The sequence below is a fragment of the Camelina sativa genome, chromosome 19 (genome assembly GCF_030686135.1).
Source record: "Camelina sativa cultivar CO46 ecotype springtype chromosome 19, ASM3068613v1".
In the NCBI taxonomy this organism is placed as follows: domain Eukaryota; kingdom Viridiplantae; phylum Streptophyta; class Magnoliopsida; order Brassicales; family Brassicaceae; genus Camelina; species Camelina sativa.
In genome coordinates this window covers 3,074,119-3,098,829 of record NC_141898.1, presented here as the reverse complement: position 1 = coordinate 3,098,829, position 24,711 = coordinate 3,074,119, and the positions used below count along the sequence as shown (strand labels likewise).

The 24,711-nt window shown below is 38.9% G+C and overlaps 10 protein-coding genes across 16 annotated transcripts; 5 read left to right on the top strand and 5 right to left on the bottom strand.

The window, feature by feature from the left end:
* Positions 1 to 1,649: 1,649 nt before the first annotated feature.
* On the bottom strand, positions 1,650 to 3,548 carry LOC104764434 (FHA domain-containing protein FHA2). Of its 2 annotated transcripts, none has more exons than XM_010487965.3 (3): positions 2,743 to 3,548; positions 2,345 to 2,502; positions 1,650 to 2,123 (listed from the first exon to the last, which is right to left on the bottom strand). In XM_010487965.3, exons 1-3 carry the CDS (start codon positions 3,323 to 3,325, stop codon positions 1,914 to 1,916), a joined length of 951 nt encoding a protein of 316 aa, XP_010486267.1. In that variant the 5' UTR covers positions 3,326 to 3,548; the 3' UTR covers positions 1,650 to 1,913. The 2 variants fall into 2 exon arrangements, with proteins under 2 accessions (XP_010486267.1, XP_087358224.1); XM_087502098.1 differs by having other exon boundaries at positions 1,650 to 2,166; positions 2,743 to 3,447.
* A 1,338-nt stretch (positions 3,549 to 4,886) lies between these two features.
* Positions 4,887 to 6,521, top strand: LOC104764435 (uncharacterized). The gene is made up of 2 exons (XM_010487968.3): positions 4,887 to 5,651; positions 5,973 to 6,521. The coding sequence occupies exons 1-2, from the start codon at positions 5,216 to 5,218 to the stop codon at positions 6,410 to 6,412; spliced, it is 876 nt and encodes a 291-aa protein (XP_010486270.1). The 5' UTR covers positions 4,887 to 5,215; the 3' UTR covers positions 6,413 to 6,521.
* A 353-nt stretch (positions 6,522 to 6,874) lies between these two features.
* On the top strand, positions 6,875 to 10,006 carry LOC147920090 (nuclear transport factor 2-like). Its single transcript, XM_087502093.1, has 13 exons — positions 6,875 to 7,079; positions 7,242 to 7,333; positions 7,428 to 7,562; positions 7,645 to 7,912; positions 8,000 to 8,088; positions 8,172 to 8,289; positions 8,377 to 8,504; positions 8,591 to 8,650; positions 8,770 to 8,943; positions 9,042 to 9,101; positions 9,204 to 9,267; positions 9,360 to 9,416; positions 9,490 to 10,006. Exons 2-13 carry the CDS (start codon positions 7,301 to 7,303, stop codon positions 9,849 to 9,851), a joined length of 1,548 nt encoding a protein of 515 aa, XP_087358219.1. The 5' UTR covers positions 6,875 to 7,079; positions 7,242 to 7,300; the 3' UTR covers positions 9,852 to 10,006.
* A 256-nt stretch (positions 10,007 to 10,262) lies between these two features.
* On the top strand, positions 10,263 to 12,878 carry LOC104767366 (nuclear transport factor 2-like). Its single transcript, XM_087502094.1, has 11 exons — positions 10,263 to 10,454; positions 10,581 to 10,661; positions 10,757 to 10,891; positions 10,984 to 11,248; positions 11,351 to 11,478; positions 11,575 to 11,634; positions 11,741 to 11,804; positions 11,894 to 11,980; positions 12,076 to 12,206; positions 12,305 to 12,385; positions 12,515 to 12,878. Exons 2-11 carry the CDS (start codon positions 10,590 to 10,592, stop codon positions 12,590 to 12,592), a joined length of 1,101 nt encoding a protein of 366 aa, XP_087358220.1. The 5' UTR covers positions 10,263 to 10,454; positions 10,581 to 10,589; the 3' UTR covers positions 12,593 to 12,878.
* A 55-nt stretch (positions 12,879 to 12,933) lies between these two features.
* LOC109131034 (wound-induced basic protein-like) lies at positions 12,934 to 13,416 on the bottom strand. The gene is made up of 2 exons (XM_019241413.2): positions 13,219 to 13,416; positions 12,934 to 13,105 (listed from the first exon to the last, which is right to left on the bottom strand). Exons 1-2 carry the CDS (start codon positions 13,287 to 13,289, stop codon positions 13,036 to 13,038), a joined length of 141 nt encoding a protein of 46 aa, XP_019096958.2. The 5' UTR covers positions 13,290 to 13,416; the 3' UTR covers positions 12,934 to 13,035.
* A 179-nt stretch (positions 13,417 to 13,595) lies between these two features.
* On the bottom strand, positions 13,596 to 15,170 carry LOC104764438 (FHA domain-containing protein FHA2). Of its 2 annotated transcripts, none has more exons than XM_019241412.2 (3): positions 14,498 to 15,170; positions 14,214 to 14,371; positions 13,596 to 13,919 (listed from the first exon to the last, which is right to left on the bottom strand). In XM_019241412.2, the coding sequence occupies exons 1-3, from the start codon at positions 15,090 to 15,092 to the stop codon at positions 13,710 to 13,712; spliced, it is 963 nt and encodes a 320-aa protein (XP_019096957.1). In that variant the 5' UTR covers positions 15,093 to 15,170; the 3' UTR covers positions 13,596 to 13,709. The 2 variants fall into 2 exon arrangements, with proteins under 2 accessions (XP_019096957.1, XP_087358221.1); XM_087502095.1 differs by having other exon boundaries at positions 13,596 to 13,955; positions 14,312 to 14,371; positions 14,498 to 15,157.
* Positions 15,171 to 15,305: 135 nt separating this feature from the next.
* On the top strand, positions 15,306 to 16,962 carry LOC104764433 (dolichol-phosphate mannose synthase subunit 3). 3 transcript variants are annotated; one of them, XM_087502096.1, is made up of 4 exons: positions 15,306 to 15,369; positions 16,306 to 16,411; positions 16,497 to 16,604; positions 16,754 to 16,962. In XM_087502096.1, exons 2-4 carry the CDS (start codon positions 16,310 to 16,312, stop codon positions 16,811 to 16,813), a joined length of 270 nt encoding a protein of 89 aa, XP_087358222.1. In that variant the 5' UTR covers positions 15,306 to 15,369; positions 16,306 to 16,309; the 3' UTR covers positions 16,814 to 16,962. The 3 variants fall into 3 exon arrangements, with proteins under 3 accessions (XP_087358222.1, XP_010486266.1, XP_087358223.1); XM_087502097.1 differs by having other exon boundaries at positions 15,317 to 15,356; XM_010487964.3 differs by having other exon boundaries at positions 15,306 to 16,411.
* A 326-nt stretch (positions 16,963 to 17,288) lies between these two features.
* LOC104767365 (uncharacterized) lies at positions 17,289 to 19,971 on the top strand. 2 transcript variants are annotated; one of them, XM_010491401.3, is made up of 2 exons: positions 17,289 to 17,982; positions 18,382 to 19,971. In XM_010491401.3, the coding sequence occupies exons 1-2, from the start codon at positions 17,720 to 17,722 to the stop codon at positions 19,757 to 19,759; spliced, it is 1,641 nt and encodes a 546-aa protein (XP_010489703.2). In that variant the 5' UTR covers positions 17,289 to 17,719; the 3' UTR covers positions 19,760 to 19,971. The 2 variants fall into 2 exon arrangements, with proteins under 2 accessions (XP_010489703.2, XP_087358218.1); XM_087502092.1 differs by having other exon boundaries at positions 17,378 to 17,982; positions 18,429 to 19,971.
* Positions 19,972 to 20,331: 360 nt separating this feature from the next.
* Positions 20,332 to 22,321, bottom strand: LOC104764431 (uncharacterized). Of its 2 annotated transcripts, none has more exons than XM_010487962.3 (6): positions 22,013 to 22,321; positions 21,375 to 21,610; positions 21,227 to 21,284; positions 21,006 to 21,076; positions 20,685 to 20,928; positions 20,332 to 20,569 (listed from the first exon to the last, which is right to left on the bottom strand). In XM_010487962.3, exons 2-5 carry the CDS (start codon positions 21,582 to 21,584, stop codon positions 20,713 to 20,715), a joined length of 555 nt encoding a protein of 184 aa, XP_010486264.2. In that variant the 5' UTR covers positions 21,585 to 21,610; positions 22,013 to 22,321; the 3' UTR covers positions 20,332 to 20,569; positions 20,685 to 20,712. The 2 variants fall into 2 exon arrangements, with proteins under 2 accessions (XP_010486264.2, XP_010486265.2); XM_010487963.3 differs by having other exon boundaries at positions 21,375 to 21,591; positions 22,013 to 22,312.
* A 167-nt stretch (positions 22,322 to 22,488) lies between these two features.
* LOC104764430 (uncharacterized) lies at positions 22,489 to 24,418 on the bottom strand. Its single transcript, XM_010487961.3, has 4 exons — positions 24,182 to 24,418; positions 23,300 to 23,755; positions 22,875 to 23,066; positions 22,489 to 22,776 (listed from the first exon to the last, which is right to left on the bottom strand). Exons 1-4 carry the CDS (start codon positions 24,185 to 24,187, stop codon positions 22,735 to 22,737), a joined length of 696 nt encoding a protein of 231 aa, XP_010486263.1. The 5' UTR covers positions 24,188 to 24,418; the 3' UTR covers positions 22,489 to 22,734.
* Between the last annotated feature and the right edge of the window lie 293 nt (positions 24,419 to 24,711).

Below are 24,711 nucleotides of genomic sequence, written 5' to 3'. Positions count from 1 at the left end.
AATAGCTAAGCATCCACCCTTCCCTACCGGTTGGATAGTAAAAACACGATCATAACATAAAACTTCTTGTAAGCCTACTAATATATCTCTACTATGCATCGTCTCCATCAAGAACAACATCTCAGGGAAGAAGGTTTTACTCAACTCCTTGAGACGAGGAAAAGCCAGACCGTCCCAAGCCCTGACAATTCTAGCTCAAAATACTCATTGATCATGGGGCAATCCCTCACCTGGGATCGCCTTTCTATGGTTAAGCTTGATGAATTTTGCAGTGCTTGAGCCCTCCTCTACTGCTTTCTTCTTATCTATGACACCTTTTTGTAGCCCCAAACTGAGAACCTGATCATTCTCCAGGATATTTGGTAGTTTCGGTTTTGGCTTCCTAGCAGACTTCTGAGGTTTACGTCTAGCTTTGACCTTTCTTGGAATAGTGCCGGAAGGACCAATCACAAAAGATCCAGTCCTATGAACCGTTGCACCTTCCTGAAAAGGTTGGGACAAAGCTAGGAACTGTCCTGGATTCTCCGGAGTAGAACCTTCAGATCGTTTAACCCTCACATCCGCGATAGACCAATTCATATGGGAGCTAGACGAGTCCCACTAACAAAGAATTCTTGGAAATAGCAGCAACTTTTGAACCTGCTGATTTACCCAAGTCAAAGCTAAAGACCAAACCTTTTTCCGTATTAACATCATGATGAATAATCGGAGGAGGTTCGAGTCTAAGAACCGTTTTTCTAGCTATTGGATCCTTTTCAACATCACCAACTGATTTTCTCACCCTATCGACTTTAACTTGGATGTCTTCAGTTGTATTTGCACGCAAATACTGTCTCATACCTTCGAGCGCTTCCTCAACAATTCTAGTTCTTCCAGTCGTCTGGTCTATGCCCACTTGGTCCTCCTTCAGAACACCAAACAAAAGGTCAGATTCTTTCAAGACCAAAGATTTTGCAAGCTTCAAAACTCCCTTCCCAGCTTTCCTTGCTGAAGCTTCAGCTTCTCTTTTCTTCACTAAGATTGGGCACACATTCAGTTCGTGAGTAAGCCGCTGACATTCATAGCATCTCTTCTGGATCTTTTCGGAGGTAGTTCTACTTATCATTTATTTTCTTTTTATTTCTATTAGTATAATAAAGGAAGGTAAGCATCTTTGCTATTTCATAATCAAATAAACATGTAAGCAAGTTGGTACAGCAGCATCAAGCTGTTACTCAAGTTGCCGCATTTATATATATATATATATATATATATATATCACACCAAACTAAACGTAAATTTGTGACTGTTCAGTAAAATCTGAAAATTAAACGTACTCTTAACATTTGACAAAATAAGTGGTTAAAAATATGACCACCCAAACAAAACAACGTGTACAAGTGATTTGGGTTAGTGATGTCGATGCAACGATTCATCATTATTCAGAATTTAAACTTTATTCAAATTTCAACTCCCGTAACGCATTTTATTTACCGAAAAATGCTTCTAGTGTAGTAAAATGATCTCTTTTGATGTGGCGTCAAAGTCCAAACGATTATCAATAATTGTGTATGCGTTATCAATTATTGACCTTCCCATATTTTGTTTTCTACCGACAACTTTTATCTGTATTTGGTGTGTACAGTATTTCGGATTGTGATATGTTTTCGTTTAGTCTTTCTATAAATATCACTAACTAACGTCAAAAACAAAATCTACAAGTTCTCTCCAAAAGAAAACAGCAAGAAAAGAAAGAAAAAAGGTGTTGAAAAGCTGTAAACAACAAAAAGATTAGAGAATCCGAGTCACCAAGGACAAAACCGCTGACCCCACTTATACACTCATGAATCATTTCGTGAAGACAGAAAACAGATACACTAACAAGTAACTATCATCCTGCACTAACAAAAGCAGCATAATCATCTTGGCGATGATTATGAGAGTAGGGAAACGAGAGAAACGAATTCAAGGGTAACTCTTCCCTTAGATCTAGTGTTGATGACGAAATGCTCCGGATATTTCCTAAGCAGCATCAGCAAACCGTACCATGGTTTACCCTTTGCTTCAGGGATCGCCCAGTCTTCTTGTGTCAGATATCTTCTTACTCGACTGTGATGCCATACGTTTCCATACTCCTTTAATATCTGTCAGTGTCACAGACCAACCACTACCATGCTTTAGCAATACCTTTGAATAACAAAGAGCTTGATTCATAGTAAGAACAAACTAGTTATCCAAAACATATTGATTTTGTATATAGACCAATTAACATGCAATCTTGTAAAAAGGAAAATATAGATTGCCTTTTCGATCGTGCTACATGCTGTATTAAAAGAAGGCAGAGAAAGTTGTAGCAAGAACTAACCACAGAATGAAGTTTTTCCATAGGCATCCACTCTCCCGGACCACACAAGTCTGAAAGCACAGTGGCAACAGATGATACAACATCTTTTTCCTCCAGCAGCAAAACTTGCTGATCATCAGCTTCACGGTCTACCTTTGCTCTTCCCTCTCTCTTCTTCTCTGGCACACATGAAGCAGACAAAATATCGGGTTGTCACTATCATGCAATCCAAGTCTAAGAAGGTCTAATCATCAAAACTTTTACCACACAATCACTACAACTTAAACTAAAAAGTCTCAAAAGCATGATCAGATCAATCATACATCACAATCTGAAACCTGCATCCTAATTAGTTGCACAATGATATTAAAGCTAACAAAAGAATAAATCAAACACTATCATGAGTAATCTGGTCTCACCTCCGGGAGCATATCCATCTCTCCTTGTTTTCTTTCCACTTCCTCTGAGATCCTCCTCATCGTCGTCATCATCATCGTCTTCATCATCTTCATACTCATAGAACTCCCTACTTCGCCCGCCCTTCTTACCCGACCCGGAACCCGGACCCGAATGATAATTTTGGTAGGGAACAACACTAGTCTGGCCCGAGACGTGGTGCCTAGGCCCCAACGGCCCGCCTAAGATACTCCGAACCGGTAGGAGGAAGTAGAACTCTTTGTCACCAATCTGCAAAAGGTCCTGCGAGTCAAGCTTGACGTTGGGGTTCCCAGGGAGATGGAGGACACCTTCAACGAAGCAGCCATTTTTACCAAGGACCTCGAGAGAGAAGCGTCGTCTAGTGAAATCATAGAATATCCGAGCGTGGTTGCGCGAAATGTTCATCCCGCCGCCGAGGGATGAGAGGTCGACGTCGACGGTCGATTTCTTAGAATTACGGCCGAGCATAATGGAGTAAGACTGCATAAAGTATTCGAAATCCTCACCTTGAAGCTTCGCGAATCCGACCTCCACGTCGCTTCCGCCTTCGATGGCCGTAGCCATGCCGTGAAATCCTCCGATTTGATCGGGATTGAAATCGAAGATGAAAAGAGGAACGGAACTGTCAAATTAGGGATTGTATAATCGTAATAAGTTCTGTTTGGAAACCGATTTAGCGCTTATCTTGGATAGGGATTGGCGGATTAGCTTTTTACCGGTTAAACTAAAAAAAAACAAAAAAGGCGATCATATTTTTCAGCCTTCTCAAACGTAACTACGATGGTCTAAAAACAATAGCTTTATTTGGGCCTGAGCTATTAACTTGAACCGGCCCATTATATATTTCATAAACCCACTTGGTAATATATATATCTTGTCAAACCGCGTTTATCTGATCTGATGATATACATGAACCTCCTTGCAAATGACGTGAATATGAATAGTTATGTTGGATGGAAACTTTTTTTGGAGGTCCGTTTCTTGTTTTTGAAATGTTTCGGAGACAAAAACTTGTGGAAACTCGGAAACAAGGCATAAAAGCACGATTCCTATACATTTCTGTTTGGAAATACGATGGAAACTCCATTTCTGTTTTGGAAATACGATGGAAACTTCTTTTTTAATTTGAAACTTAATAAATAAATATTTTTAAAATATAAAACTTCATTATAGATATAAATATATAATATTATTAGTGTTTTAATTCAACTATTTAATATTTATATTTGAAGTTTTATTGTTTGATGCTTTTTGATATGTTTTTTTATGTTTGGTGTTTTATTATATATATATATAAATATATATGTGAATATGTATATATACATACGTTTCCAAAACGTTTTTATTTCTTAATTTTTGAAAAAAACCGTTTTCCGTTTTTTGTTTTCGTATATCCGTTTCTATTTCCATGTAATCTAGATGAATAATACGAATAAATAAATCATGTGATGATAGGAAGGAATATAAAAACATAGACCGCGGGTAAAGCAAAATTTTACAATGATGACAAAAAAAAAAAAAAAAAAAAAAAAGAAAAAAAAAGCAAAATTTTAAAATATATATAATCACCCGAAAATATCACAAGCTATATAGTACTATACAAAGAATCTTCCTTTTTCTCCACTTTCCAGGTGCAACTCATGCACGAGAAAAGGCTGGAACTTTTGTCTTTTGATAGCTAAGCTATAAAATCAATTTGAACAAGCTGTTCCACGACTCGAATCAAAACACGTGTCATCTAACCCACAGCATAGTTCTCTACAGCCACTTGTCATCTACCACGTGCCCATAAATACGGCCAACATGAACCACGCGGACTCACATTAGATGATGACGCAAAGCCGTAACGGCGTCATTTGCTGAGCTGGACTGTCTTAACCTGTTAAACACTGTCTCTCGAAGAACATGGGACCATCTTTAACCGATGTCCGCCACGTGTCGCAGCTAGAGTCGAGGTCGTGTTCGAGATTCGAGGAGACAGAAGAAAACTGAAAAACTCAACGTGTCCTCGTCAAAGCCAGCAGGATCTCAGGTTACACGTGTCAACTGTTTTCATACACGTGTTACACGTGTCAGCCTCGGTACTCTACGTTGATTTTTACAAGCCAATGGTAAATAGAAGACCAACAAAAATAAATGGAAAGCGTTTATCGATAATCCGAGATTGTAGCGCTATTAAAGTTTCTTAACCCTTCTCTTAATCAACAGTTTCATAATTTTAAGTCATACGTGTAATTTGAAACCGCCCATGTCCACTATCCTTATCAGACATGTGTCATGTTCCAAAAGCCTTTCCCTTCAATTATCTCCGCCCCTTATATAATATATTCCTTTCTCTTACAAAAAAAAAAAAAAGTTAGCCAAACTTCAAAAACCCTTTCAAGAATACAAATTAAAAATTGCAGAACATAAGAAAGAAACCATCTCTTTTTGGATTTTGTGTTTTGATGTTTTATGGTAGCTGAATCTTTATTAATGGAGACAAAGCTTGGAGAAAATGAGGATGTGGAAGAGGTCGAGCTCGAGCTATGTCTTTCTCTCGGAGGTCCTTTCAAGAAAACAGAGAAATCTAAACCAATAGGACGATTTAACGCCGTCGGATGCGCGAAGGATAACGGCGTTAATCTTGAAGGCGGGACGACGACGAATGTGACGAGTAGAAAGGAAACACGGAAGAAGCGGGAGGCGAAGCTGCAGCAAAGAAGCGGAGTGTGCAAGAAGATCAGAAGCGGAGTCACTAACGGCGTGGATTTGGATTTGAGCTTTAGCAAAATGGGTTACGGTTATGGGTCGAGTCAACTCAAGGAAATAAGCAAAGACGTTATGATTGGGTCACCCATTTGCAGTTCCTCCGACGTATCCGACCCTAGCAGCTCTTCTCGTCAAGAAGGTATAATAACAACATGGAAATTTTCCTATAATAAATATTTGGTATATAAATAGTTGGACCAAGTCAGGATTCTTTAGGAAAAATTAGATTATTAAAACTATAATTAGAAACAAAGTATAGCTTTAAAAAAATATATTTATAAAGTTGTGAAAACGAGATATTTGATGAGGTTGAATTTGATTTGATGTCAAGATATGTCCTAGCATCTCTTTTAGTTAAGAGTAGTATAAAGATATTTTAGTTCGATGAATTGATTGCATATAACAATCAAGAAGGTTATGGTATTTGCATGAAGATGATTCGGATTATTATTATGTTCAGGTGGAAGTTGCGACTTTGGGGCACAATCTGACCAAACCGAACCGGTTAGACCACCGGTTAACAACATGCAGAGCAGGACGGAGGAAACTGTGCACAGCACAGACGGTTCAAAGGATGCGGTGGTAGTGGAGACCACCCAAGAGTGGTCCAACTCTGAAACCAAAAGCAACACCGGGAAGCCGCCAAAACCGTATGCCAACAGTAACGGTGACGGTAGTATGCTTCCGTTTGCTCAGATGCCTTGTGTGACTAGCACCGGTAACGGTCCGGACGGCAAAACCGTGAATGGGTTTCTATGCCGTTACTCGAAATCAGAGATCAGCATAATCTGCGTTTGCCATGGAACGTCTTTCTCGCCAGCTGAGTTCATCGTTCACGCCGGTGGAACTAATGTGTCACATCCTTTAAGACATATAACCGTTGTTCCCTCGACATTTTGAACTACAATTTTCATCTTTTGCTTACCTAGTTTTGTGTTTTTGTGTATATATACGTTTAGCTGATGGACGTTTTGAGTTCGAAGGGACTCTCTTTCAGTGATTTCTTAGATTTTTGTGTGTTTTTTTAATTACATTTTTCCAACTAATTTAACACTTAAATTTGTTGCATTGTTTATGCCTTCGTACTGCATCCATAAAAGTGAAGAATTATGACAAATATTATATGTTAGAAAAAGCATATTAATTTATGAGTTTACTACTTTCGTCAATTGGTCCCATGATGAACTTAAAAAACCCATTGGGTTCTCTCTATAAAACGAAACGATAACAAAATTCAGTTAACCATAAGAGATTTTACTAACGGCTTAACGGTTAGACGCAGAGTAAACTCAGTGGCAACAAATGTAAATATATAAATCTTACGACATTGCATAAATAGGACTCCACGAGTACATGAAACGAGAAAGCCAAATATTAAAAAGATCTCAGCACCTCTTTCTCACGCTCTTCGTCTCTTCACTACGTTTCATCTTTCTCGCGAATAAACCCTAGGATTCTAGGAACCGCCATTGAAGTGCGTGTGGCAGAACTCGGAGTTACTCACATTCAAACGCGTCTTCTCTTCACTACCATAAACCTCTCTCTCTGTGCCTTGCAACAATTTCAGGTGATTCGTCTTTCTACGATTTAGGTTTATCGTTTGGTTGTTTGTGTTTAATGAAACGCGAAGACGATCTTTACTTCTTTCTTGATCTTCTTAACATAGAAGCCGTTTCTTTTGTGTTCGCCGCTGCTTCCTCACCAGTTCTTTTATGATTGTGTTCGCAAGATTTAAGACGTTTTGGAGTTTGATCTTTAGATTCAGGGCATTGCTTATACTCTGTATCGATGGCATCTCCCGCACGACGATCTGCTGAAGAGGTATACAATCCAGCAACTGTATGCTCTGCTCCATCGGATTCTTCTGTCACCTTTGTGATTGACTGATTGTGACCCTTTAACAAACTGTACGTAGGTGGCGTCTATATTTACAGAGCAGTACTATAACGCCTTGCGAAACAACCCGGGGTATCTCCGTAAGTTTTATAAAGATAACAGTAAGATTTCACGGACTGGACTAGATGGAAAGATGCGTAACTTCACCTTTCCGGTAAAGATAGTTTTCCTGATCGTTGACTCTGTAACTTTGGTAAAGTCGTCTTTGTTCTGAGTTATTACTAATCTTGGAGCAGGATGTTGATGAGAAGGATCTTAATATGCTATCTTCTAGTGGTTTTGATTCGGTTAAGGTAACATGGGTCATGTCCCAAGACGCTGGTGGTAGGGGTGTCTTCATCGATGTTGAAGGATACTTCACTTCAAACGTGAGACCTGCAAAGATCTTCACACAAAATATCTTCCTTGCTCTCCAAGAAACCGCCCACTTTGTTTTGACCGACATGTTTAAGTTTCATTATAAACCTGATGAGGCTAATGCAACCATTCCTCCTGCTGATAATGGTGGGTAACAGTTCAATTTTGAGAAGCCTCCATATTTTCCCCCGGGAGGAAGTGTCTAAGACCTTTGTTTTAATGCGAGTGGTTCAGTCATAGAGGAGACAATTCCAGAAACAGAGGAAGTTTGTGAACCAAATCATGGGTCTGAAAATGTTCCCAAGCTATCTTACGCCTCTGTTGTAAGTGGACACTCAATCATCTACGACATGTTTAACTAATGGATCTGGGTACTGATAGTTAATGATGTTAATAATACGTGAAGGTGATGAAGGATATACGAACAGGTCAAGGTCAACGTTCTTCGTCTTGTGATCATTATCAAGAGAGAAAAGCTGATGCAGTTGAAGATTCTAGAAATGTGAACAGTCAGAAGTCTCAAGGTAATTTTATCCTTTATCTTTATATATGTATCCCATTTATTTATATTTTATACACTCGCTTTTAACCTTTCGTTTGTTTATTACCAGCGGTATCTGAGGGTTCAATCATTTACGTTAAATGGCTTCCTCCAAATGCAACCATTGCCTTTGTTGAGAATGCATTTAAGCAGTTTGGAAAAATTAGAAGAGGTGGAATTAAACTTAGCAGCAAAAAGGTAAAAATGTTAACTACTTTCTTAGTATATAACCCTTCTTCTTCATGGAAACGACACTAATTTGTCTACTTGTGTAAAACTGGTAGTACTGTAAAGATGCTTTTGTGGAGTTTGAGGAAGCAGATGCTGCGAAGAGGGCATTAATGGTAGGCGCTTTGGACCTTGACCCTTGTTTAATATTTGGTCTGATTCTCGGGTTTCAGTTGCACAACTGTTTGAGCAATCGGTGTTTTGATAATATATTGGCATGATGAATCTTGTTCAGGCATCTCCTATAATGCTTGATGGGCGCAGGACTTTCGTGGAGAAGAAACGACCTTACCATGTAACCATTTACATGAAAAATCTTCCTCCAAATGCAACCATTGCCTTAGTTGAGGATGCATTTAAGCAGTTTGGAGAAATTAGAAGAGGTGGAACTAGAGTTAAAAACAAAGGGGTAAATGTTAACTAATCTACTAACAAGCATATTTGGAGCCCTTCTTCATGAGGTAAACAAAAACACTAATTTTTGTTCTTGTTGAAAAAAACTGGTAGAGCTTTTCATATGGTTTCGTGGAGTTCAAGGAAGAAAATGCCGCCCAGAAGGCAATAGAGGTAAATGCTTTTGGACCTAGACACTTGTTTAGCATTTTGCGAAGACAGAATTGCAGAACTATCTGATTTGGTTTTTATAATTTTGGCATGAATCTTATCCAGGCGTCTCCTATAATGTTTGCTTCCCATAGCGTTTCCGTGGAAAGGAAGCGACCTAACAATAAAAGTGAGTCTGTGGGAGTATTAGTTAGTCTCTGTTTAGTGTTTACTATCAAAGAATTGTGCTGAAGGCTCCGGATTTGTTTGGTTGAGAATCAGGGCAACACTCTTCGTCTTGTGATGATACTGGAAATGGGAACAGTCAGGAGTCTCAAGGTTAAAACTCTATTAAAAATAGTTGTTTTGTTTTGAAGAATCGTGCTGAAGGCTCCATTTTTGTTTGGTTTAGAATCAGGTTACGGTGAAAGTCCATCCGCTGAACCAGGAAACATAAACAGAGGTGAGGAAGTGGGAGGATCACTAGGTAACAACCCCTATTGGAACTGGGAGAAGCTGATGGAGGAAGTGAGACGAACAAAGGTCTGGCAGAAGTTAATGATGGGATCAAGAGCACCAGAAGGTTATTATGACATCCGTAACTGGGAAAAGATTATGGAGGAGGAGCAGATGAACTTTCAGGAGGAACAGAGGAAGATTGAAGAGGATAAAGGACGACAATACAATCAAAACAGATATGAGCAAATGGAAGAAGCGTTAACAGGAGGAGTTGGTCAAATTCTGGAGGAAGAAGAAGAAGAGGATCAAAACTAGACTTGACTAGCTCCTATATGCAGAGGGTGGAACTTTTATGGGTTTTTTTTTCTTTCTTTTTTTAAGGCAAAGAATCATAGACTTGTGAGTTGAGTATGAAGTTACAGAGATATTGGTTCTTGAAGTTGCATCAATGGGCAGATTTATTTGTCTAATCGTTTTAGGAAAACTCAAAAATTCACATAGAAACTATAGACTATAGTGAGCAATCATTGACCATTGAACCGGTAACGCATTCGGTTAACATAACAGAATCTAACCAACCACGTCAAATATTTTTTCACTTATCCTTAAAATAAAACGGTCAACGGTTAGACGTAGACTCGTCTGAGCGCTGCTCAGTGGCAACAAATGTAAATATGTATATACTCCGAAATTGCATAAATAGAGGAACTCTGCGAGTGAAACAGAGAGAAAAGCCAAATAAAAAAAATAAAAAAAGTTCTCAGCGCGTTTCTCTCTCTCGCGCTCTTTGTATCTTCGAGAATAAACCCTAGAAACCGCCATTGAAGTGAGTGTCGCAAAGCTCGGAGCTACTCGTTGTTCAATCGCGTCTTCTTCACTACCACAAACCTCTCTCGCTCTGCCTCGCTACGATTTCACGTGAGTCTTCTTCTTCTTCGAGTATCGAGTGAAACGTAAAAGACAATCTTTGCTTCTTCCTCCCATCTTCTTTTGTTCAAGATTTGATTTGTCTTTGGTTATATGATTTTGGAATTTGATCTTTAGATTCAGATAATGTGCATTAGTCTCAATCCGACTGAAGACATGGATCTTCCTCCTGCACCTGTACGACATTCTGCTGAAGAGGTATACATAATCCAAACAACTTTATGCTCTCTGTTCCATCGGATTTCATTTTCCCTCTTGTCTCTGTGATTGTAAACTCTCTGTATTGAACTTAGGTGGGGAATGCACTTGTAGAGCAGTACTATGACCACTTGAAAAACTCCCCGGAGCTTCTCCATCAGTTTTATAAAGATGTCAGTAAGATTACGCGCCCTGGACCTGATGGAGTAATGCGTTCCTCTACACTACAGGTTGGATACTTTTCTTGACTTGAGTCCGTTTTAAAGTAACTTTTGGTGAAATCTTTTGTTCTGATACATACTGATTCCTAATCTTGGAGCAGGATATGGTTCAGGATCTTGATATGCTATCTTCTGGAGGTTTTGATTCGGTTGAGGTAACCAGTGTCACGTCCCAAGACTCTCACAGTAGGTGTATCTTCGTCGATGTTTGTGGCGATATCACTTCACGCGAGAGACCTCCAAGGAACTTCACACAAATTTTCTTTCTTGCTCCCCAAGAAATCGGCTACTTTGTTTATAATGACGTGTTCAGGTTTCTTGACATGTCCGAGGCTAATGATGCAGCCATTCCTTCTGCTAACGCTGGTGAGTAACAACAATTCAATTACAAGCAAGTTGCCTTTAAATTTTGCTGGCAAGGAAGTGTCTTTATCTATCTTCATAACTTTTTGTTTGTTTGTTTACCAGCGGTAACTGAGGGTAAAGCCATTTGCATTAAAAATCTTCCTCCATATACAACCATTGCCTCACTTGAGGATGAGTTTATGCAGTTTGGAGAAATCAGAAGAGGTGGAATTGAAATTAGGAGCAAAATGGTAAATATGTTAACTAATCTACTAACAAGCATCTTTGGAGCCCTTCTTCATGGGGTAAAAAAAAACACTGATCTGTGTGGTTTCTTGTTGTTAAAGAGCTTTTCTTATGGCTTCGTGGAGTTTAAGGAAGAAAATGCCGCCCAGAAGGCAATAGAGGTAAACGCTTTTGGACCTAAAGACATTTGTTTAGCATTTGGTCTGACTACAGAATTGCAGAACTGTCTACTTTGGTTTTGATAATTTTGGCATGACTCTTATCCAGGCGTCTCCTATAATGTATGGTGGCAATAGAGTTTACGTGGAAAGGAAGCGACCTGACTATATGAGTGAGTTTGTGGGAGTATTATTTAGTCTCTGTCTACTATCAAAGAATTGTGCTGAAGGCTCGGCCGGTTTTTGTTTGGTTGAGAATCAGGTTACTGGGAAACTCCATCCTCTGGACCAGGAAACATATGCAGAAGCGTGGAAAGGAGAGGAACAGAAGCTCCTGGTAATAATGGAGGTAACGAAGTTGCAGATGAATCACTGAGAGTTTCTGAACCAACGGATGGATGAATCACTCTCTTTTTAACCTTTTTGTTTGTGTGTATTTATCAGAGTTATATGACAGTTTTGGAATTTTCGTTAGAAATCTTCCTCCAAATGCAACCACTGACTGGTTGGTGAATGTATTCACGCGGTTTGGACAAATTAGAAGAGAAGAAGTTGGAGTTTACCACCCTGGTTTGGTAAGTGTTGAAACGAAATCTAGTAACAAGCATTTTTTGAACCTTTCTTCTTCTTAATGGAAACACTAATTTGTGTGTGTACATGTATGAAATGGTAGGACAATAGCCAATTGTCAACTGTCAATTGGTATGGATTTGTGAAGTTTGTAGAAGCAGATGCTGCCGAGAGGGCAATAGAGGTACGTACGTGCTTTGGACCTGGACCATTTTGTCTGACTCGTGGTGGGGATTCAAGTTGATCTCCTGAGATGCCATAGTTGCACAACTGTTAGATTAACTTTGAAAATGGTGGCATGAATCTTATCCAGGCGTCTCCTATATGGATTGATGGGCGAAGACTTCAAGTGCTGAAGCAGTTTAAGAGGGGAGTGCGGAATCGAAACTGAACCTGACTCGTTATGTAGATATAGGCTGGACTGGAAGCTCTATATACATTCATATCTGGTTACAGTTATAGGAACCCTTCTGTTATTGGTTATTGGTAGTGGCAACAGCGTTCATAGATAGATATTTGGATTCAAAGAATGGTTTCTTTGTGAATGCTTTATTTTAGTTACTTACTTGGTGAGTAGATCAAATGGTTACAGTGAAAAACACCCGAGAGGTATTTGTTGTACCTTCCGTAGTTGGTATGAATGGTCAGAGATACTAGTTAAAGCTTTTTACGAGAAATTATGATTCGACTCGAAAGAAAGTGGCCACAAATCAATAACACAAACAAGCCAGATTTCAAAGGAAAGGAACTTAAATTTTCATTAAAATGATGATCCTTACAACTGAAATATCAGAAGAGGTAAAAGCAAAATTACAAGCAGATCTATTCATTCATTCATTCATTCATAACAGGTTTGTTGTCGCTGGCTTTGGGCTTCTGTTCTCTTGGCTTGTCGTCACCTTTCCTGATTAACATATAAAGATGATGTGAATAAAGAGGAAGAAGAACAATATACATCAACAGATCTACCCTCTAGGAACAACATCGATCATTTCATAACAAGAAAATATTTGTTACCTTTTGTCGGAGGAGCCACCCTTTTGGCTCAGAAAATATCTGAAAAGAACAGAGTTCACATCATAGATCATCTTCACTCAACAACCCTCGTATGCTTCGATCACAGATTATTGCTTTTTCGATCAAATCTCAGAATTTAGCTTCAATGGATGGCTGCAACAGGAATGATGGATAACCCTAAGTCTCCCACATTTCCAACTCTTTTATATTGTCTGGATACACAAACGTACTTGAGAGCCAGTTAGTGTAATTCTCTGTTTGGGCCTTTTTCTCTTTTTTGGGCCTAGTCCAACAAATACAAACGATTTCTGAATTGCATCCCCTACTTTTCATTTCAAACGTTTTGTTTTTTTACGTTTTTATCAAAGATGTTGGCGTTTTTAGTTCAAAAAACGACAGAGCGTGTTACTCATCAATGTCAAATACATTTTACATCAAAGAAAAGAGAGAAAGCTTAATCCTCCAAGTCACACACTACTAAGGTCAAGTTATCATGAGAGTAGGGAAACGAGAGAAACAAATTCAAGGGTAACTCTTCCCTTAGATCTAGTGTTGATGACGAAATGCTCCGGATATTTCCTAAGCAGCATCAGCAAACCGTACCATGGTTTTCCCTTTGCTTCAGGGATAGCCCAGTCTTCTTGTGTCAGGTATCTTCTTATCCGACTGTGATGCCATACGTTTCCATACTCCTTTAATATCTGTCACACAGATCAACCCATTGTCATGCATTAGCCATTTTATTGAATCACAACGAGCGTGACTAATAGAGACATGCCTTAAGTCACCAAATTTAGTTATTCAAAATCTGTGAGTAACTGACATACTTTCTAGTGTTATACATAAGTAAGAAGCGCTATTCCATTAGAATACTGATTAAGGACCTAGCTTCACACTAATTCTCACCTAGAAACTATACAAGTCTGGTTTCACTGGATAAGTTGTACTAAGTTATGTATCAAAAGAAGGCAGAGAAAGTTGTAGCAAGAACTAACCACAGAATGAAGTTTTTCCATAGGCATCCACTCTCCCGGACCACACAAATCGGAAAGCACAGTGGCAACAGATGATACAACATCTTTTTCCTCCAGCAGCAAAACTTGTTGATCATCAGCTTCACGGTCTACCTTTGCTCTTCCCTCTCTCTTCTTCTCTGGCACACATGAAGCAGATACAATCAAAGTCTAAGAAGGTTCAATCAGGGAGATGATCTGATCAATGAAGCATCACAATCTGATCACACAATGAAACTAAGCTACAATAAGCAATCTAGTTTTACCCCCGGAAGCATATATTTCATGTCCATCTCTCCTTGTCTTCTTTCCACTCCCCCTAATCTCCTCTTCCTCATCATCGTCATCATCATCATCTTCATCATCTTCATACTCGTACACCTCTCTACTCCGGACACCCTTTTTACCCGATCCAGAACCAGGACCCGAATGATAATTATGGTACGGAACAACACTAGCCTGCCCTGAGACGTGGTGCCTAGGTCCTAACGGCCCACCAAGAATGCTCCGAACCGGAAGGAGAAAGTAGAACTCTTTGTCACCAATCTGCAAAAGGTCCTGTGAGTCGAGCTTGACGTTAGGGTTCCCAGGGAGATGAAGAACACCTTCAACGAGGCAGCCATTTTTGCCAAGAACCTCGAGAGAGAAGCGGCGTCGCGTGAAATCGTAAAAGATCCGAGCGTGGTTGCGAGAAATGTTCATCCCGCCGCCGAGTGATGAGAGATCAACGTCGACGGTCGATTTCTTAGAATTCCGGCCGAGCATAATGGAGTATGACTGCATATAGTACTCGAAATCTTCGCCTTGCAGCTTCGCAAATCCGACCTCCACATCGCTTCCACCTCCTATAGCCGTAGCCATGCCGTGGAAAAAAAATCCTCCGATTTGATCAAAGAGGAACAAGACTTGTCAAATTAGGGGTTGCAATCGTAATAAGCAAGATCTGTTTGGAAACGGGTTTAGCTTATCCGAGGTCCACGTAGGATATAATAATAATATTATATGCTTCTTTTGATGCAATGACAATTATACCCATCGTACTAAGACCTGGTACAAAACCCTAACGATACGATCGTGTTTAAAAACAGCTGAAAGGTAGAAACTTTGAGAGTAGCGGCGAGATCTGTGAGTTTTAAAGGTTCGATCTTTCCAGCAAATTGTGGAGCATCTCTGTGATTGATTGAATAGTTTTATTTACTGTAGAAGATAGGCTCGGTTTTATGTAACTTTTGGTAGTGGTGGTCTTTTCGTTTACAGATTCAGTATATGTTTAAGTTTCGTTAAGTTGCCAAGTGATGATTGAAAATTTTGCGCAAGGGTTTTGAGTTTTGGATGATCGGAGGTTACTCTGATCTGAATGAACCGTGACAAAATCAATTTCTTACAATACATTCTGATGGCAGCTGATCAATGTTTAAATCTATCAAAATTATATTCGACTTTTTTTTTTTTTTTTTTATTGTTAGTTAGAAGCTTGTTTTTGGGGGCAAAGAATTAGCGGATTATGTTTGGAATATTTTCCTGAGGTTTTGGACATTGTAATTCTGAGGAATTGTGAGAAGTCATAAAATATGTTCTTTTTTATGATTCATGCTCTGCAAATCATGCTTAAAGGGCTTTTTGAGCTTTTTGAGCTCCTGACGCTTGTTTTATGTGGTCGAATAAACTGTAAAAAAAATTGGTTATCTTTCGTTGTTTTGATGGTTTGGGTTGCATGATATGGATAATGGATCGATGAGCTACCAGGACTGTGCTAGATTCTGGTCTGGACAAAAGTTGCTATTGATGTGTGCTGTGGATTGGAATTAGTGACTCTGTTGTCTGAATAAGTCATTGAAGTCGTTCACTATTAAGATCTCATTCTTTTGATTTCATTTTGAGTTTTTATACCTTGAGCTGGGTGATATGAGTTTGTGACCCGCCCCAAATATTCAGGGAATTATGAACTGGTTTTGTGATATGTGTTTTGTGACCATCCTCAAATATGCATGGAATTCTGAAAATGCTTTGGTGTAGTCATGTTTTCTGTCTTTAATACTGCAAAACTCGCATCTTACATAAACTTTGTTTCAAGGACAATGAAGCATGTGGTAAAGATTTTGAGTCTGCTGGTAGCTGTCTCTGCCTTTTGGATTGCTCTTTTGCAGGCTGCAATTATTCCACGAAGCCATACATGGTTGGTGAGTAAAATGAGCATGTTGTTTTCATTTTTGCTTATTGCTATTCTCAGTTAGCACACATTAATAATGCGTTTCTTTGCACTAGCTACCGATATACTTTGTGGTGTCCCTTAGATGCTATGGTCTATTAATGGTTGGAATCGGTCTAATGCAGTTCCCTACCTGTCCTAGAGAAGCAGTTCTATTGCAGCATGTACTTTCTTTACTCTTTTCTTTCTTTGTTTACACTAATTCAGTAATTCTTAAAGCATATCAAAGGTGAATTGAAGTTCTTGCCCTCCTTGTCTGTTCATAGTGTTGGTTATTTTCTAATTAGTTTTGGTGTTATTGCTTACTATGCAGGATATTGCTGAGGCAAAAGACTTTTTAAGCGCTAATGGAGTAGATGTAGGATCGGATTGACCACTCCCTAATCAGTGTACTTGTAGTCTTAGATAGTTCTTGGAAAGAATTCCCATTTTCATTATACTTCGTCGATTTCTATTTTCTTGAGAGATGTATTTTGAGAATTGGAACTTTATTTGAGTATAATAGAAAGATGATTTTCATAATGAAAATGTATGAAGTATCTTAATGGCAAAAAGATACAAAGCATTGGTCTTTTGTAAGTTGTGAAATCCCACTACATGGTTTATATCAATCTAACTAAGTGTTTCAAGGTTTTGTAAACTAGATTTCTGAAAATGGAATTTTCGTTTTAATTGCATGTTAGTTACAGTGGTTGAAGTGAATGAATGACTATAATCATAATAAGCAAAAGGTCCATCCATGTTCATCACATGGAACAAACAAGATCCTCCCTGACCTATCTGTCACTCAAGACTTTTCCTCTGTTTGCTTCTTACAAAATGGCACACTTGAACCAAATAAAGAAACATTTTTCCCAAATTTAAAACAATATATTTTGAATTAAAAAAAAAAAAAAAAGAAGAAGTAAAAAAGTAATAGAAGACAGAAGAAGAAGTCCAGCTTAAAGAAGCACATCTCTTTACTCATTTCACGATTCCCCTGTCTTCTCGTTTCTCTCTCACTCTTGCCTCTTCTTGAGTTTTCTCCCTCTCTTCGGTCTTCGTTGAGACCAAATCCGGAGAAAGTTTGATGCTTTTACAGCACAAACAGACACAGACACATACATGTGTTGTGTCTCCATAATCCCATTATTATTAGCTCACCACCAATTCACACGCTTCTCTCCTAAATTCCAAACCTTTTCAGATCCAACACTCTCCATAACCCCAAAAGAAGGGAATTTGAAACAAAACCCATCTGAGAGCAGAATCAAGGGTGAGAGATTAGTATATAGAGACAATGGGAGTGATATTTGACTCATGGTGCTTTTGCAAAGGAGTTGGCAAAAGTGAGAAGATGAAAGCTTCCATTTTTTCCGGCAAAGCTCCGGCTATGGCTCGTATCTCTGTCTCCGGACCAAATGGGGTTACTTCTGGAACTGGATTCCTCATTCACCGGAATCTTCTTCTCACCACTCACCTCAATCTCCCTTCCATCTCCGCCACTGAAACCGCCGAGGTCCGCCTTCAGAACGGTGTCGCCGCTGCTCTCTTCCCTCACAGGTCCTGGTCCTACCTCTCTCTCTTGAGTCTGGTTGTTATTGTGATTTTCCTATATTGTCGGTTGCACGATCCGTGTCAATTTTGATTCAATGCCATATAAAAGATTGGCTCTCCTTCAAATTTATTTTAAAAATTAAATTCATAGCTTTTTTCGTCAGACCAAAAGAACATAAAGGAAAGAGCTTTATACTGTACTTAGTGTTATATGGTAATGATTCTGGATCTGTAGCTGAATTTGGTAAGTTTTAATTTAATAAACTTTAAACCACAAAATTGATATTTCACCTTGTAATTATTTGAATCCCCCCTACGCCAATCTGTTGGTCAATGAGAGATGTTCTCTGTTCTTGAGCTATGAGAAAATGAATGTCATCTTTGTTTGGTGTACCATATTTGTAGGTTTTTCATTACAAGTTCGGTTATTGATCTCACCATTGTTGGTTTAGACCTTGTTGATGGAGATTCAAATTCCCAGAGCCAAACCGCACAGCCACATTACCTGAAGACATGTTCCAAACCAAACCTGGATCTAGGAAGTGTGGTGTACCTCTTAGGCTATGCTACTCAGAATGAACTAAAGATCGGCGAGGGGAAGTTAGTGGTAGCTACTGACAATCTCATCAAACTCTCAACTGATGAAATGATATGGAGTCCTGGATCTGCTGGGTTTGATGTTCACGGTAATCTCGCATTCATGATCTGTGATCCGAGGAAACTTTCGACATCACCAGCCTCAAACTCGTCATCTTCTTCTTCGTCATTGAGAAAAGATAACAACAAGACACTGATGATGCAGTTTGGTATACCCATACCAGTTATCTGCGACTGGCTGAATCAGCATTGGGAAGGTAGTTTGGATGAACATACGACAAAACCAAAGTTGCCTCTCATTCGGTTGATGTCTTCTGGTCAGAAGAGCGAGCGTTCTTGTACTTCCTTCACCATGCGCAGTGTTTTCAAGCCAAACGACTCTGCTGATGTTGGAACACCATCTTCATCTAACACTAGAGATCAAATTCATCCCAGCTCTTCTATCACTGCGGAGGAAGAAAAAGAAGAAGAAACCTCAAAAACCAATCCTCAAGGCGGCAGAACTTCTACTCATGGGCAGGGTATCCCAACCCCTGAGATATATGAATCGCCAAAGTTGACTTCTGGTCCTTTAAGAAATGAGACAAGTCAAGTACACCTTTTGGATATCAACTTTCCTCCACGGATACCTAAAGCTATAGCCTTTCTGCCTCAGCTCAACTCTCTACAGGGTAACCACGAGGTGGAAGAGGCTGATATTGTCTCTGAAGGATCAGATGCGCAAATTGCTTCGACAGGTTCAGTAAACGGTGCTCTCAGTGAGGTCATCTCATGTTCACCGCCAGCAGCAGCTCACTATGTATATAACAATCATGGATACAGCAGCGAGGAAGAGACGATGTATTCTGCAGAAACAGCAGAAAGCCGAAACTACCCAACTCCTCCAAGGAAAAGCGAGTTTCATCATGAGAGAGTTGGAAGGAGCCAAAGCTGTGTAAGCTCCAGCAGATGGGGAACTCCTCCGAAGAGTTTGAATGGTAGAAGAGAAATGCTGGAGAAACAGAGAAGCTTCGTCCATGGAAAGAAGATGCATTCACAAGGAGCAATGTCACAGAGGAGTAATGACTATTACAGCCCAACGGTCTCATCCATCATGAAGAAAAGGATTAATAGTTCAGAGCAACAGATTTTCAAACCGGTACCTAGACCTAGAGCTGTTAGTTCTTCCCCAAGATGGGCGTTCTGAGACCGATACTGAGCAGAGAAAGAGCCACACCTTCATAGAAAGAGAGACATCTTTGTTTTTTTTTTTTTTTTTTTTACGATCAAGAGACATCTTTGTTTAAATTTAAGATGTCTTTCATTCTTGTATAACCAAATTTTTTTCAACTCTTGTGCAGACATATTGAAGAGAACACAACAAATAGAAAACATATAGTCTTGAATGGTTTGGTTTAATCCCAGAGAGCAATCTGTGATCCTGAGTTCCTTAAAGTTCCAAATACTTTCGTTTTTGCTACAGGACCACTGTCAGGGCTTGTTGTTTACTGAAGGTATAGAGGAACAATCTAATGAGAATTTGCAGAAAATTATCATGAGAAGTTAACCTAATGATCAACAAACATGGTTATGACTTTTGTGTGTGTACTATGAACTGAACAGTCAATGATTTTTCATGGAACCATATCATAAGAACAAACTTATCGCATAAAATATAAGAGGAACCTGTGGACCAACAGAGTAATGTGCGGATGCCATTCACTGTCTTTTACTGAACATGACTGAGAACATAACTGCGCATACCAGATGCTCATGATGTAGATAGAATGCTTTCTTAAGATTCAACATTATCTTCACTAAAATTACTTAACAATCACTAAGCAACAAGGAACTACTCAGATAATGAAGATCACCAATGAATGATATTCATTAGAAAATCAGTCTTCCATGATTCCTAGATATCTCTCTTACAAAACATAACGATATTGACAAAACAAACTACAATTAATGAACATCTCTTCATTGTTGGGGGGATAGAATCGATAGACCATTAACCCTGCAAGAGAGGAAAAAGATCTGAACGGTTAAGAATATTGTTTGTATATTAACAAGAAATTTTAGAACTCAACACACACAAAAAAAAAAAAAAAAAACTCCTTAACTAGACTTACATGGCTACTAGTGATGCTTCTGTATCATTCATTTAGCGGTTGGAAGGTATACCCTGATAAGGTCCTTAGCAGTGACTTTTTTCCTACATGTCGGGCATTTAGCTTGGACAGATATCGCATTCTTTATGCACCCTTTGCAGAAGATATGACCACACTTTGTTGACACCTCCTGAGTAAATGGAGAGATACATATTGGGCAGCTAAATTTTGGTTCCTCTACAGGAGCCACAGCCATGGACTTTCTCTGAACAAGATAAGAAAACTTGGTGAGCTAAACTCCAAGCAGCAAAAGCTATTAAAAAAAATCACCACATCTCTTACCGGCTTGTTAAGCTCAGCCGAGTCAGCACTAGTTTGATCAGAGCGACGCCTTGTGGACCTAGTATTGGCACCTGTATTCATACCATCACACTAACCGAAGTGAACAAAGAAATACACTTACTGTACTCTCCCAATTATATAAGACATGATAGTGCAACACAAATGAACCATTCAAATTCTGGTAGCTATGCAAGAAGAGAAAGTAAAAGGTGTTAGTTCACCTGAGTCTACATCAACTACTACGGGACCTCTACGTGCGCCTCTTGATTTGATTCTCGCCTGGAATAATAATGAAACAGTTTCAACAAAATTTTACATAAACACCATGACTGAAGAAAGGGGAAAACAAAGGAAGAGAAGAGAGCAGACCAGAGCAAAAGCAGATGCAGTTGATTCAACAACATCATCATCATCTTCAATGGCAACTATATCGATCATAGGAGGAGCAGGCACAATCTCCGGCACCACCGTTGAAGATTGTTCATCCCCTTGTTGATCTCCCTGGTGTTCGCTTTGAGTCCCATTCACACCATCCCTCCTTCGAAGCCTCATATTTGTCCTCACCACCCGAGAAGTCATACTCCAACTGTGAGTTAAGCCAAAACCTTTCAAAGTTTCAGCCACAAACAATATGAGTCACTACTGAATAAGGGTACTCTCAAGTTCAGCTCAAAAAGGACAAAGATTAACTTCTCAGCAACAAAAATATACAAAGATTTAGTCACATTACATAAGACTTCCCCATGAATTGAAGAACTCTAGCAAAAAGGCAAGATTTTTATCAAAGAACTTAAAAAAAAAAAATCAAACTTGAAAAAACCCAGTAAGGCGGTAAAGTATACAGCTTATATTGAAGATCTACCCAGTGAGAGTGGAAGTGGAAACCCACGAGGAAACAACCAAACAAACAAACAAGAAAATCAAACAGAGAACTCAATCGACAGATCCAGAGATAGAGAACCATGAGAGATTGTACAATCTAGGGCAGAGAAATTCAAAGTTTGTACCTTTGAAGAGAGAGGAAGCTGTCGAAGATGAAGCAGAATTGGAGAGAAGAATGAGAGAAACGAAAGGCTTCAAAAGGATTTAGTATACAAAGAACCAAAGGATTACTCACTCACTTTGGGTATGAGATTTGACACCGTTACACTTTTTTTTATGTGTGTGGGTTGAGTCCACTATATCAAATCCCATGATTAGTCATAACTTGTACTCTCCATACTAATTTACATGCCTCAACCGTACAGTCGTCGTGTTGTTAGAAGACTCTTCTTTATTTTATTTTTTGGTAAGATAAAAAGACTTTTTTTTTTTTCGTTGGTACTTGCTACCAATACTTTATTTAATTCACACGACGACTCAAACTAGTTTCGTTTACTAGACCTCTTGATCTAACCAAGGTCCGTGGGCTTTCCTTTTTTTTTGGACAAAAGCCCGTGGGCTTTCCTAACAGATATAAACACATTGATATCTATTGCAAATATTTTGTCTAATAATCATCAATAAACCAATTTTTTTCATTACAAAAATTCAATTACACAACACATACACACTACCATCCTTACTTGAGAATCAAATTTAATTTTAAAATTTTTAAAAATAAAAAAAGAGTAATAGAAGCTCCATCGTTGTCTCCAAAAACTTCAATCCTTTTGTTACAAAAGCAAAAAAAATGATATATCCAAGAAAATGAGGTAAGTTCTTCAATTCATAAATATGTACATTTTCTTCAATATTTGGTTCCCTTTCGGCCCCATGGAAAGCAGCAGACCTATACAATCCAATTTTCACGTTAATACACATATCATAACGATGGAACGATATAACAAAAACATATAGTAGTTTATAATTACACTTTAGATAACTTACCTTGGAGGATTTGGATGGTGCCGGAGATTCACGTTGACCGTTGATGGGGCGAGAAGGAGTGTTGCCGGCTGTTCCACCGTATGATCTGCCAGCTTCTTTTCTCTCTTCTTTGACTTGGTCGAAAATGTGTGTGTAACTCATGTTCTCCCCTGCACCCACTGATCCTGGGAATGGCGGAATCGTTGTCGCTCCCTATATATCATCAATGTCCACCATATCAAGTAATGATAATGAGCAAACTAGTTCATTAATATCACATATCTGGGACTATATATATAAATGTGGCTCTTCACAGCAATTTTACGTCTACTACAATACTGCTACTACTACTACTACCAAACAAAAATCAAATACATTTTATACTTTTTGATATGACTAAACAGATTAAAGTATGATCCAAATTCATATTTTGTTTGTGTTCATACCCTTCCGTTGTTGCCGCTTCTATTGTTTTGTTTAGGTGGCGCTGGACGAGGAGCTGGTGGCTGCCGCTGGTTTGCGGCTGGACCTCCATAACCTCCATATAGTCCACCTCCGCCTCCACTTCCGGCCTTGTGTCCGCTTCCGCCCCCTCCTCCGCTTCCGTAGAGTCCCCCGCCTCTATATAGTTGATCCGCCGGGGGAGCGCTGACTCTGTTGTTTTTATCGGCTGGTAGAGGCGCTCTTGGCGTGTCCTCCTTAACCGGTTTTGGTGGCTCTGGTCTTTGATTTTTGCGAGCAGGCTGAGGAGGAGGAGGAGCTTGTTCTTGAGGTTTGGTCTCTGGTTTCTCAATAGATTCGTACAAGTCTTGTCGTTTGTTCGTCCTTGCGTTGTCGAAGACGACCGTGAATGGTTGGTCTTGGTTGTTCCAGTCCCCAAACTTTGGAACGTGTGGACGGTTCTGCAATTCAACAATGAAAATGTTTTAGAGAAAATTGTCAAAATTAGGAGTCTAATGACTTCAAATATAAAACTTGGATTGCAAGAAATCGACATGTATGTGAGCGAAACTAATCAGAACTATGAGAGCTAGCTAAGCACAAGCTTTCCATCACACACTAGGACAGGTTGAATTAAGAAGACAAAATACATACGAAAGTCAACTGATTTGAAACAAAACACAGATCTCTGTTCTGATGTGATTAAGCTAATCATATAAACAATCATTGTGATTGTGAAAAGAACATAGAAAAAATAGAATCGATAAGTTAAATTTCCGACAAACGTCTCTAATGGTTTCGGCATAAACATTTTTGAGATATAAAGATTGGAGATGAGAACAAACGAGATGGAGTGTATATACAAAAAGAGTTATTTTCCAACTTACTGCCATATTTCTTGATTGATCTAAAACGAGAAATGAAGAAAGGCTTCAACAATGGCTAGCTAGGTCTGAACTCTGAACATGAGGGATAAAAGAGAGAGAGAGAGGTAGTAATAGATATATAAAAAGTGGCGTTGACGATTGGTGTTAGTCTGTAAAGTTTGAATGTCTCCGTTTCTTCTCTCAAAGTCTTCTACATTGACTCCTTCAAAACCTTACGGCGTGACGTGGTTTAACCGTGTCCCATAGGAGCACCTCCATCCCTAATACTAGGGCTTCTAATAATTAAAAATTAATAGGTAAAAAAACATTATTTTAATAATTGGATGTTTTTAATTAAATCTAAGACATTATAGAATATTGATTTATTTTTGTAAGTTAATCTGTTTGTTTGTTCATAGAGGGTTTTTTTTTGTTTTTTTGTGTGTGTGACAAACTGTTGCCGAATAAGCTGTAAAATGAACTATATTTTTGATTTGATAAAAAATAAAAAAGGTCTGCTGGTGAATGAATTTCCAACATGCTTACAACTG